General features: G+C 30.6%; 4 protein-coding genes across 4 annotated transcripts; 2 read left to right on the top strand and 2 right to left on the bottom strand.

Annotated features, from left to right (window-relative positions):
* Nucleotides 1-281: 281 nt before the first annotated feature.
* Nucleotides 282-2,726, bottom strand: AHC1 (Ahc1p; the record flags this gene model as incomplete). The annotated part of the gene is made up of 1 exon (XM_004182541.1): nt 282-2,726. One exon carries the CDS (start codon nt 2,724-2,726, stop codon nt 282-284), a length of 2,445 nt encoding a protein of 814 aa, XP_004182589.1.
* Nucleotides 2,727-4,121: 1,395 nt separating this feature from the next.
* On the top strand, nt 4,122-4,778 carry TLG1 (Tlg1p; the record flags this gene model as incomplete). Its single annotated transcript, XM_004182540.1, has 1 exon — nt 4,122-4,778. The coding sequence occupies one exon, from the start codon at nt 4,122-4,124 to the stop codon at nt 4,776-4,778; it is 657 nt and encodes a 218-aa protein (XP_004182588.1).
* A 388-nt stretch (nt 4,779-5,166) lies between these two features.
* On the top strand, nt 5,167-6,438 carry RMT2 (protein-arginine N5-methyltransferase; the record flags this gene model as incomplete). Its single annotated transcript, XM_004182539.1, has 1 exon — nt 5,167-6,438. One exon carries the CDS (start codon nt 5,167-5,169, stop codon nt 6,436-6,438), a length of 1,272 nt encoding a protein of 423 aa, XP_004182587.1.
* A 145-nt stretch (nt 6,439-6,583) lies between these two features.
* Nucleotides 6,584-12,013, bottom strand: SPP41 (Spp41p; the record flags this gene model as incomplete). Its single annotated transcript, XM_004182538.1, has 1 exon — nt 6,584-12,013. One exon carries the CDS (start codon nt 12,011-12,013, stop codon nt 6,584-6,586), a length of 5,430 nt encoding a protein of 1,809 aa, XP_004182586.1.
* Nucleotides 12,014-13,012: the final 999 nt, after the last annotated feature.

The raw sequence follows: 13,012 nt of genomic DNA, 5'->3' as shown, positions 1-13,012 counted from the left end.
GCTTTTTATAGCGATGTCCGCCGAAGACTAAATTTCCTTTTGTACTATATATAACGTTTCCTCAAAATTGAAACATAAAATACAATAATGACTGTTAAATTTTCAAAAAAAATATTAAACAAAGAAGAAAAATAGTATCTTTTTCATAACAAATAGATTTTATTAAGGAATATATAAATTAATTAAAAGTATGGGAATAATATTCTCGAATATATTCCTATTATTTAAGCGTTAGTTTGTTATATAAGAAAAAAAATCCCATAATCATTATATTCAACTTATTACCCTTCAAAATGAGTGTTTGACTTCAATTTTGATTTTGCCCTTAGATTATAATGAGATGATCTTTTATCATATTCTGGTACAATAACTTCTATTTCCACATTAGGAGTTGATTTTGTTTTTGTATTAGTATTTGAATCATGTTGAGAGGACCTTTCCTTCCCGCGAGACTTCGAAATCCTTAAATTTATTTTAGAAGGTTGTTCATTAAATAATGCTGGAATATCTGAGCCAATAGATATAGGTCTTGATGAGATTGGTTCTAAATCATCGTTGGGCGATGAATTTCTTCCAGGTTGCGGTGTGCCAAGGATATAAGAAGATGAGCCATTTTCAACGATATTTGAGAGTGAATTCGACTCGTTAGTTTCATCACTGTCTTTAGTTTCATCACTGTCTTTAGTTTCATCACTGTCTTTAGTATTACACTCACTATCAATGTCTTCTTGTGAATCAGTATAATTATCAGGTTGTTGTTGGATATCATGAGAATCTTTTGAAGCATCATTGATCATTTGAACCAAATCTTCAAAATCTTCCTGTTTTACTTGTTCATTTATTTGCTTATTTTTCTTAGTTAAACCATAACTCTCATACAAATCTTTTAAATGAGGTATATCACTAGGTTCTACTTTAATTTTCTCCAAAGTGCTTAATTGTATATGATCCTTATTTGAATTACTTGATTTTATTAATGAAGAATTAATTTTTCTTTTCAATTGGTTATTTGTTGATAATGAATTTGATGAAGAATTCATCGATTGTGAAGCTGAGAAAGTAATTGGTGGATATTGTTTTGTGATTGAGGAATTGTTAGGTAAAGCTATTTCAGAAGGTAAATAATCGAATTTTGGATCAAGGTCCAAATCTTTAAATTTTTCTAAAACTGAAGGGTCTTGTTTTTTATCAGTTAAAAGTGTTTGATTTGATAGAACTGCAGCTAATTGATTTGGGTAATTCTTGGAATGTTTTAATCTTGCATGATTTACAATACCTTGTGGAGATGAAAAATCATTACGCTTGCAAATTGAGCATGTAATTATTACCAATATACCATCATACCTTTGAAATATTGATAAATTATCATCGGTTTTACCAACAATCCCACTATTACTGGATAAGCAAGAGCTACTGTAATTTCTTTTATGATGTGAATTAAATCTGGGAGTAGGCTCAAGTAGATTGAAGTTGATATTATTATTTTTATTATTATTATTATTATTATTATTATTATTATTATTATTATTATTATTATTATTATTATTATTATTATTATTATTATTGTTTGAGCATAATGTGATGTTGTTGTTACTATTATTGAATATATTTTGATTTAAATTCGTATCTTGTAGTATGCTGCTGTGATTATTAGTGTTATTGTTGTTGTTTATCATGTCTAAAGAATTCATAGAAGTAGCATTAATGGAATTATTATGTAAACTCTTACTTCTAGTTAAATATGGATGTTGGATAGGTGTGCTACATCTTGTATTTGCATTAGAATTAAGAATTTGAATGTTATTTAATGAATTAGATGCACTATAATTAAATGCAGATGGAATATTATTTCTATAATTTGTATTAGGATTCATATTGTCAATCCATTCTTTATAATCATTAAAAGTTGTCGTAAAAGGGTGTTTGTTAAGAAATGGTGTTATAATACCGTCGTGGTTATTTGAAGTTTTATCTTTGTCATTGGGAGAATGGTTAGTTTTGTTTAAAACCTTGAGTTTCTTCAACAATTTGGCAACTATATTTAATCTTTGATTCCTTTCAATCTGAAATGTTGAATCGTTAATTGAATTGGAATTTATATAAGTCTTATCATTTTCAATTAAATCCTTACGAGAAGTTTTGATTTTTTTAATTAAATTTTTATCATTATGAAGATGGGTTAATAATTTCAATTGAGAATCGATCTTATTGATATCATTATTTAATTTATTAATATCTTTGAACATTAAAATTGAATGTAAATGGAGTGAATCTAGAATCTCGGTTTTGGCAATCTTAAATTGTATCTCCTTTGATGCACCAGAATTAGGATCTTTAATATTTTGTGTGGAATGGTTTCTAATAATAGAACTTCCATTGCAAATCTTTTCATTCAACGTAGCTTCCATCTCATTAGAGATCTTCTCACCGGAAGATATGGCATCTTTTTGTTCATTGGGTATTATCTCATCCCTCTTTATTGATTCACAAGTATCAGTCAAACTTGATGGAGAAATATTGGATAATGAATTAATATCTATCGAATGAAGACTTGATCTCTTGGAAGTCTTCTTTGAAGCATTCCTGGGATTACACTTTAAATTATTTTTTGAGTTTAACTTTCGTTGCTTTTTCTTATTGTTAGAAGAAGGGAGCTCAGTTTTAGATACTTTTTCTTTGGGAAGATGACGTTTTTTCTGCCTCCCGTTCATGTCTTCATCGCTCATTACTGTTTATATTTCAAACTGTAGATTATATATATTCACTTATATCTATCTATAGCTTTGTTTAATATGTGGCAACACGCAGATCCTGGACGGTATAAGAAATATAAAGGTAAGTTACTAAAATAAGTTGTATAAAAATTTTTGCTCTCTCAAAACTAAATCAGACCAATTCTAGCAAGTAATACGATGTCATGGCGTGAGTACTATCTGATTGGCGTTTGATTTTCAATTTTTTATTCCTTACGATCTTAAGTATGAGTTTCCTTTGACAACGATGTCTGGAACGATGATGATATTGCCTGACTACCATTCTCGGCCGAAGATTATATTGGTCACAGATTTAGATTCTTTGATATCTTGTTACCCGGCTGCACCCCAGATTCAATGGCAATTTTAACTAAGAATACTAAAAGATAAAATATTGTATTTCATAACAATTTATCTTGAATGGTGTCTTTTAAGTTATACAAATTATTACAGGATATTACAGTGTATGAATAGTTATAAGGCTTTGTGAACTAGAACTTGAATGTGGTGACAAAAAATGTTGGTACATGGTATTTCCTGTTTAATTCTTACCAGATTTATGGCTTAGATGTGAAATAAAGTGGTTAATTAAATAACGAATTCTATATTCTTAAAATTTAGTATATTAAAATTAGATTAAATCTTGTTTTCTTAAGAATAAATATTTTTTTTGACTTAATTGAAATCAGATTTTCAATACAAAAATATAAAATTTATTTTTAGAAAAATTTCTGAAAATTGTGCAATTGTATAGATTTAACTTGATGGGCATACTATTTCTTATTTTTTAATGCATCTAATATTATTATCTACAAAAGCTACGTTTTTTTTTATTTCTCAATTATTTTATATAATTGCACTATTACTATTATAAATGCCTTGACATGACAAGTCTACAATTTTTAGTTTTACCTTACCATTCGACACTTATTCTCAAAACTTTAAAATCTTTAAAATATGCTTAAAAATATTAAAATTTTATTTGTGATATTTATAACTTAAAAAGAAATTACCAAACTGTCGCGCTTATTATGTGGTGTACCGGACTTATATCCATATTCATTAATGTTTCTTTTGAAAATTTCTTTTGAAATTGTAAATATTGAAATAATTACAAAAACAATTCATGAAATTTAATAAGGAATGTTTATTTTCTCTAAAGAAAAAAAGAAATCTTATGGATCTAGAGTCGAAATCTTACCGTTTTTTCTTTTTCTAGTTTAACAATATCCTAATTGATTAATTAAGCCGTTATTTTTGGTTTTATAATTTTAAACTTAAAACTCAACCAACTCTTTACTTCACCCTTATACTTAATTTGAACAAATTAATAAATAACATTATAATAAATACAATATAATCACAATTATGGATAATATTTCTGACCCATTTGAGGAAGTTGTGAGGGATACAAAGGATCAAATCCGAAAATTAAGCAGTTTTCAAACCCCATCCAATCAAACAGATGAAATAATTGATGATATTAATGAAGCTTTAATTGACTTAAATAGTAGTATTTCCGTTATGAAACAATCAAATAATATTGAAAATACAAGTATGGTAAGTGCAAGAGAATATGAAGTTCAACAACTACAACATAACTTCGATACAATTAAAAGTAATTTACAAAGTGCTAACCCAACCACCGCTACCTCCACAACTGATCTTGAAACTAATCGTAATGAAATTACCGAGGATAATTTAGATGATTTTACAATAGCTGATCCATCTCAAGTATTACAACAACAGATGTTTAGAGAACAATCTGGCCAATTAGATCAACTACAATACTCACTACATAATTTACAAAACCAAGCCCATACTATGGGAACAGAATTAAATGACCAAAGTGAACTACTAGATAACTTAGACGAAGGGGTTGATACCCTCACAGGAAAACTAGCAAGAGGTAGAAGACAACTAGAATGGGTTTATGAGAAGAATAAAGAAAAATGGAATGATTGCTGTATTATATTACTGATTGCTGCATTGATCATACTATTAATTTTAGCTGTCTTAATATAACTGACAATTATATTGGCAGTTCATGAAATAAAAAATACTCTTTAATTGTAATGTAATAAAATTTTCGCATCTTTCCTTCAGGTTTTCTTAATTTTTTTTTTTTTTTTTTTTAATATGCTACATAAACATATAATTTATTATATATATTCTTACAGATTTATACTAAACTAATGTACCATATACCCTGTAAAATTTTAAAACTATTTTTATGCATTAATTTTCATTTTTATACTTCCAGTGCCTTTTCTTTTTCGTCAACAAAAATATATCGTTATTTTAGCTCATCGCTAAATTGAAAAAAAATTAGTTTGCATCCATATTAAAAGATCTGTACAACAAAAAAACCATCTCCAACTTATTTACACACATCAAATTCGTATATATATATATGTCTGAACTTCACCATCTTTTAACTTTCCCCAAAAGGCCAATTACCGAGGAATTTTATGTCAAAGAATTAAATGACCTTTTAAAGAGTGGCATTCCTGCTACTTATACTTTAGAACAAGTTGCTGAATTTGAAAGAAATGAAAAGAAAAAATTAGAAGACCCAAACTATAAGGAAGAGGAATCTAAATCTGATGATGAAGAATCATCTTCAAACACTACCCCTTTACATATTATGTCGAGATCTTTACCAAAAGATTTAACAAAAAGTGAAGAAGAAGTTATTCTAAAATTAATGGATATCTTATTTGAATATGGTGCTGGTTGGAATTTCATTGATTACGAAAATAAAACTATTGGTGATTTATTATTAGAATGGAACTCTAGCGTAGAGACACCTTTATATCGTAGATTAGTTGATGCTGGTGTAAGTGCTGAATTATTATTAAGAGTGATTAATGGCGGTGAGGTTGAATTTCTTGATAATGATAATTTTGCAGAATTTGAAGATAATGATGCTAACAACTCACAAGAAATTACAACTGAACAAGAAACTGCTGAGGTACCCCAAAAAATTGAACCAATCTCAGCTGACCATGAAGATGCTACAGCTGCTCATTCAGAGACTTTTTTAAATACTAAATTAGAATACACTGATGATGCATTGGTGACAAAGACTAATAGAGATGGGGTAATGATGGATTGGGAAACTAATATTATGAAGCTTGCAGCAAACACATTGGCCCCAAAACACGGTGCAACTGTTATCAACATTGGTTTTGGTATGGGTATTATAGATACCTTTTTACAACAAAATAAACCTGCCCATCACTTTATTTGTGAAGCTCATCCAGATGTTTTATCTCGTATGAAGAAAGATGGCTGGTATGAACGCCCTGGTGTTACAATATTGGAAGGCCGCTGGCAAGATACTATTCCAACTTTATTTGATTTAGATGAACCAGTTTTCTTCGATGGTATATATTATGATACTTTTTCTGAACACTATAATGATATGTTAGCTCTGTATGATACTATTGTAGGGTTACTCCAACCCGAAGGTGTCTTTTCATTCTTTAATGGTCTAGGTGCTGATCGCCGTATTTGCTACGATGTTTATAAAAAAATTGTCGAAGTAGATGTCTCCCAATATGGACTAAAATGTACTTATGAAACTATTAACGTTGAACAAGATGATGAACGTTGGGATGAAGTTCGTCGTTCTTATTACAATTGTCCTGTATACTACCATCCAATTATTCGTTTTGCATAGTTACTGATAGACAGAAAAAACCTAGTTACATCGCTATATATTCCTATTTGTCGATTATCTAAATAAGAAATAATTTATAATTGCGAAAATTACCAAATTAATTATTATAACTCTCTTGAAAATATCTTGGAGCACCGAGTTCTAACTAACCAGTAATCATTGTACCAGGTGTAGTAACTTTCTCAATGGTGATTGAGGGAGGTTTAGAAATTGGCAATTGAGAAAGAGACAATTGGGTTAGAGGTTGCTGGGAATTATTCATAAAGTATTTAGCATCCTCTTGTAACCATTTTTCAATTTTTTTGGATGTCTCAATGGATCCGGTAAATTGAACAATATAATTAAGTACTTCGCTATCATCTAACATACTAGAACCTTTAACTTTACCTGTAGTACCTGAATTCTCAATATCTGCACGTGTCACATTGTGATCACGCATTCTATTTTCAAACTCAGCTTCCATCCATTGCTCTTTTTCCTCTTCTGTAATATTATTGTTTCCCTTAAACTTATTATTTGATAATCTTTTTATTCTCGCTCTAGTTTCATGCTCCCAATTACGTAGCACATTTGCGCTTCTCCATTTTCTTTTTCTTTCATTATTTAACATTCTGTTCAATTTATCCATTTCATCTTTATCGAACAGTTTTCTAGCATAGCGTAACACTATAGATCTTTTACCAGGTATAGTGAACATTTCTGGTATTTCAAAGTCAACCCAGTTTTTAGGTTTTTCATTACTGGCTTGCTTCAATCGATCTTGTTTACGAATTAAGAAAGTAGCAGTTGGTGCTACCTCTTTAATGGCTTTAGCATGTTGTTGAGCCTCTAATGTTTCTTTGAAATTTGGTGGTGGGGGTAAACCATTAAGAGCAGGAAATACTGGGTTTATTAAAGACTCTACATCGATCGTATTTTTATTTTCTTCAAGGGGTAAAAGAGAGTTAATAGTATTTTTAATTATTGTTGTTAACCCTGCTGGTATGATTTCAGAGTTCCCATTTTTTTTAATCAGTTGCTCCTTGACAATTTCTTCTAGTATGCCTTGGATGTTTGAGGTATTGGAACTAGTATCAATCTTTGAGACCCTGTTAAGTTTTGGAGTAAAACTGTTTACATGCTTTTTATGATCCATAGGACCATTGATATGTAAAATAGATTCGGGTATAGGCTTAATTTGATCTGCCTCTGTCATACTATTATTATTGAGTTCGTTTCTATTTTGGTTTGAGTTAATATCTTCCACGTTTTGTAATATTTCTGCCAAAGATGGTTTAGGCTCATTGTCATTAGTAAACTCACCAGTAGAGGAGCCAATTAGCAACGGTAATGATAGATTTGTATCATTTTTACTATCACTAACATTCAAGTCTTCTTTATTTGAAGCAGAGTTCAAATTCACATCTTTCGAGATGGATGATAAATCATTTGGCAAAGAAGGATGTAGCGGTATCGAGATAATTGAGTTTATAGGCTCATCTTTTATGATAATAGGTTCTGAATTTGATCCTTCAATGTTGTGATTAGTTTCTGGATTTTCAATTATTTCCATTGTTTTGGTAGCGCCTAATAAATCAGAACTCTCTATTACTGAAGCATCTGTCTGAGCATGATTTACATTTTCTTTTGCATTTATCGCGTCTCCAATAGAGTGGGTAGTATTGTGAAGGTCTAAAGTTGAAGAAATATCATTAACATACTCATCTTTTCCCTTGTCTGCTTGATCTGCATATGCAATAGTTGATATACCAATATCCTTATTTTTAGCCCCAGTTGCTAAATTATCATGATCTAATGATAAATGTTCTGAAACAGATGGCGAAAGCTCTAGGGATATATTAGTAGATTTCCTAGCATGACTGGTAGGCATTGAGACTACATGAGAGTCATGTAGAGAGGTAGAAGGTGTAGATGCAATTGAAGGTCCTGTTATTGTTGTACTATGTGCCAAAGATGAGTCAACTTTTTTATTACCTTCAACTTTTATTATTGATAAAGATTTATCGGGGATAGAATCAGAGACATTCACTTTATCTATATCGATATCAACACTAGTAACTGAAGCATGAATTGTATTAGTTAATAGTACCTTTTTCTGTTGAGCTTCTTTATTTTTAATATCATTGGATTGGGTGGTATCATCAGAAGTGTCAATTTTACGGATGCTTGCTAAGCTAAAGATAGGTATATTTAGAGGCTTTTTCGTAGGTGCTGGAGGAATAGACTTACCCGTTTCGATTTTAATTGGATGAGTACGGCTAAAACCAATTTTCGATTTAAGAATAGAATCACTTAGTGTTTTCTTTGTTGCTTTTAAAATATACATCAAATGTTTATTGGTCTCTTCCGCAGTAGCCCCTGATTTCAATTTAGCTTTAGCTGCAAGTTTCAAAGTATTGATAATAGGTGCTAGGAATGCTGGTACAATGGATTCTTTAGGACCTGTGAAATTTAGTGATTGTGGAACTGACCTAGTAACTCTAATTCTTTTTTCTTTCTTGTGTATTTTAGATGAATGCCATCTATGCAAATGTCTTTTAATATTCTTTCTTGCTATTGGCAATACCATTGGAGGATGCAATGGAATTGACCAAGGTGGATGAAATTTAATTTTTTCCTTATGAACAACAGTTTTGGCATTCGGATCAAAAGTATGTTTTCTAGTTTTCTTAGACTTAGTTTTATTTCTTTCTTCCTCCAATTTTCTAGTAGCATATTCTTTTAAGTCCTGAACCTCTTGTGCTGATAATTTTGATAGATCCCCTGTCAAGCTTTGGAAGCGATTGCTATTGATCAATGAACCTTCAATATTATTCAACAAAGACCTATTTGTAGTTGTTGTGATTGTACTATCATTATTTTCAATACCAGCATCTTTACCTTCATTTCTGACGTATACATTAGTACTATTCTCAGATAAAAGCGCAATTCGTCTTAATGTATCTTCCAATAATTCAGTTTTCCCATCTTTCCTTTTCTTGGAAACTTTGCCACTGTTCGTGGAGTTCAGTAAATTTCTTTTAGCTAATTCTTCTGGTGTCCATCTTCTATACGGTTTTTTAGGTTTACCATTTTTCGTTAATCTCAAATCATACGGGTAAGGAGGCCCTCTAGAAACTATTTCCTCTAATTCCTTTCTTTCTCGTTCTTGCTTATTCAGTTCTTCTCTCTTTCTTATTTTTTTCAATTCTCTTGCCTTTAGTTGTTCTTCTTGCTTTTTAGCTTTAATTGCTTTACGCTTATCACGATTTCTCTTTTTTGCAACTTCTGCTACTTGTGAAGCAATTTTCTTGTAACGTTTTTTGAAATGATCTTGAGTTAACAAATGTGTCGAAGTTGCTTTAAGCGGCTCCATTAAACTTAATGAACTTGATTCATTTAATGCTTTTAATATTTTTTTATTTCTTTCATGTTCCCTTTCTTTTTCCCTTTCTTTATGCCTTTCTCTTGATTTTTCCCTTTGTTTCTCTTTACGTTTTTCTCTTGATAACTTTTTATCTTTAGAACTACTTGATCTTTTTGATTTTTTTGATTTCGATTTATGTTCATGAAATTTGGACAATTTTGGAGATACCTTTGAAGGTAATAATATATCTTTAACATTGAAATCACCAAGATTCGGTTCTAAACGATTATTGTTGCTATTATCATTAATAATATTACTGTTATTATTCTTATTATTATTCATTTCATTTTCATCATTTTGTTCTTCATTAAAAGCCAATAGCATAGCTTTTTGCATGATTTGATTTAGATCAAAATTACCATCATCAGCTTGTTCTAAATTATTATCATCTTTATCATGGAGGACAGTAGGTATTACAGCTGTATTGCTAGTGTTGTCATCATCATTAGGAACTTGAGAAGTAGTAGGAATATTAGTATCATCATTTGAAAGATATAAATTTTCAATTAATAAAGGTATAGAAGAGAATGTTGGTTTTCCAGGGGCATCATCTGTATGCGGAGTTTCAACTGGTGATGAAGGAGATGTAGTTAATAAAGAAGTGTTGACAACACTATTTACTACTTCTTCTAGAGCTTTCGAAAAATCATTTGAATCGATGTGAGTTACTCTTTGTTGTGGTGTTGAAGGCTCTACTTTTTTAGGTAATTTCTTCTTGACTTTTTTCAATTTTTTCTTTTTCTTCAAAGAGTCTAATGCATTATTATTATTACTATCATTATCATTAATATTACTATTATTCGGGTCTTTATCTTTATGCTTGGAAAGTTTTGATTTTGATTTACTTTTCGATTCTTTTTCTCTTTCTCTGTCTTTTTCTTTGGATTTCAATTTCTCATTCTCCTTAGTTTTTTCTTTAGACCTATCTTTATCTTTATCTTTATCTTTGGATTTTTCCTTATCTTTATTTTTACTTTTTGATTTTATCTTCTCCTTGTCTTTATATCTGTCTTTATCCTTGTCTTTACTCTTATCTTTGCTCTTATCTCTATCTTTATCTTTGGTTTTTGATTTTGATTTTGATTTTGATATTGATATCGATGGTTCAGATAATTTTATTACTTTATTTAAAGAATCGTGTCTTGAAGAAAATGAAATGGGTTCAGTAGTATCTATTAAGTTTTGTTCAAATGCCTTTGTAGCTGCCTCTACTAAAGCTTGTGTTTCATCTGCAGTAATGATGGATTGAGATTCTTCAGGTAGAGTAGATGATTGATCAATATGGTTAGATGCATCATCGGTCAAACCTTGCTGCATGAAATTTTTAATAATATCTTCAAAATTGAGAAGATCATCATCGTCATCATCATTTGTATTAATGTTGATATTGGTATTAGCTGTGGAAGGTTGAGATGATGATTTTTTATCTTTTGATTTTGATTTTTTGGAATCTTTATGCTTAGTTGCGGAAACAGTAGAAATAGAATCCTTTTTCTTCTTTTTTCTAGAAAGTGATGAAGATTTTTGTGAAGGTGCAGCAGATTTTGTTATCGTATCTGATTTAATTTTTGACAAAGTTTGACTTGTAGTCGATGAGGAAGAAACTTTGGAATGCGATTTCTTTTTTTTCTTTGTGGATGCTTTTTTAGAAGGTTTTGAAGAATCAACAACATTATTGTTTTCTGAAGTAAGAGTAATAGGTTCAGGAACCAGTATATCATCTGTCAATTGATTTAAAGATTGAAGAATGGCCATTCTTAAGTTTTCATCATCTTGATCTAATTGGTCAGTTTGTGTATTTTTACTGTTGTTTTGTAATTGTGATGGCCATTCTTGATTATTTGGTTTTGCTTTAGACTTTGTAATGGATTTTGTAGTTGTCGTTGCATTTGTATCGGGTTTATCATTATTATTCGTTCTCGGTATATCTATTGGAGGCTCAGCTTTGTCAGTGGCTATATTCTCATTTTCATTCTTATCTATGGTTTGAATGGCATTTGCCACAGCTTCTAAATATGATTCATCGTCTGCTGTGAAATCTGGCAACTCTTGATGGTCTTGAGTAGAGACAGGGATATGTGATTCATCTTGACTTTGTGATTCTTGATTGTTATGTGCGTTTAGGATATTCCCCACCAAATCATTGAAATTAATATCTTCATCTGACATTTGTTTTGGAATATGAATAAATTTATAGAGGTTTGTTTGGCAGTATACAAGATATAAACGGATGCTTTAAAAATTGGAAAACAAAGAGATGGATAATGATATGTTTATAGTAATATTTTGCAAAGGTACTTGCAAAATATCTTGTAATAGGTTTACAATACAGATTATGATAATGATGATGACTTTATTAGATGAGATGACTATTTACTATTTATTTAATTAATTTAATTTTTCAATTCCATTAGTACTAGAAATAGTATTAATTAAAACCAGGCCGTTACCCGGATTACGCTTGGCGCGCGTCACAAATATTTGACGTGTCAGTAATAAAATTAAAACAAGAAAATTTGAAAGAAGGGAAAATAAGGGGAATTGGATGTAAACAAACGGAAGCAAACTAGATTAAAATCAATCAGACCCAAAGCAAGTTGGCGAACATAATTAGAGCAGCAATTAGAGGTGTAAAAGAAAATAATAATAATAAACAACGCATAACTCAAGTTTCAATACTCAGGTATTATGTCAACCTTTAAGGCACAAATGCCACAACAACTCGTTGCAATAATAAGTCATGTTGCCATCCCACGCTTGAAAAACATAACCGCCATCGTCATTTTGAAAGCCTATAACCATCACCCCCACCACCAAACGCGAAATTCGATATTCAATATTCGACTATTCAGAACGCGAAACCAAGGGTCTTAAATTTTTGATTGCCAATGCCATTTTCTTATTGGTCTGTTTTTAGCCGAGGCAGTATTGAGAAAGCTCTGTACAGATAGTCTTTCTTCCGACATCCCGGTACAGCCTGCAACGTTTTCTGAGAGAAGACTGATTACGGGAACCAGCCGATCCGGAAACAACGCACAATGCTCGAATGTCAGATGCACAGAAAAATGCGCAGCAAAATGCGCAGCAAAATGCGCAGAAAAGATCCTTCCTGATCAGTTCAATCTTTCGAAGTTGCAGAGAAACTACTGTAGCCATTCAGCCATCTGT

This window comes from Henningerozyma blattae, chromosome 10 (assembly GCF_000315915.1).
Source record: "Henningerozyma blattae CBS 6284 chromosome 10, complete genome".
Lineage (NCBI taxonomy): Eukaryota > Fungi > Ascomycota > Saccharomycetes > Saccharomycetales > Saccharomycetaceae > Henningerozyma > Henningerozyma blattae.
Note: the sequence above shows the minus strand (reverse complement) of the source record. Positions and strands in the feature narration are given on the sequence as shown.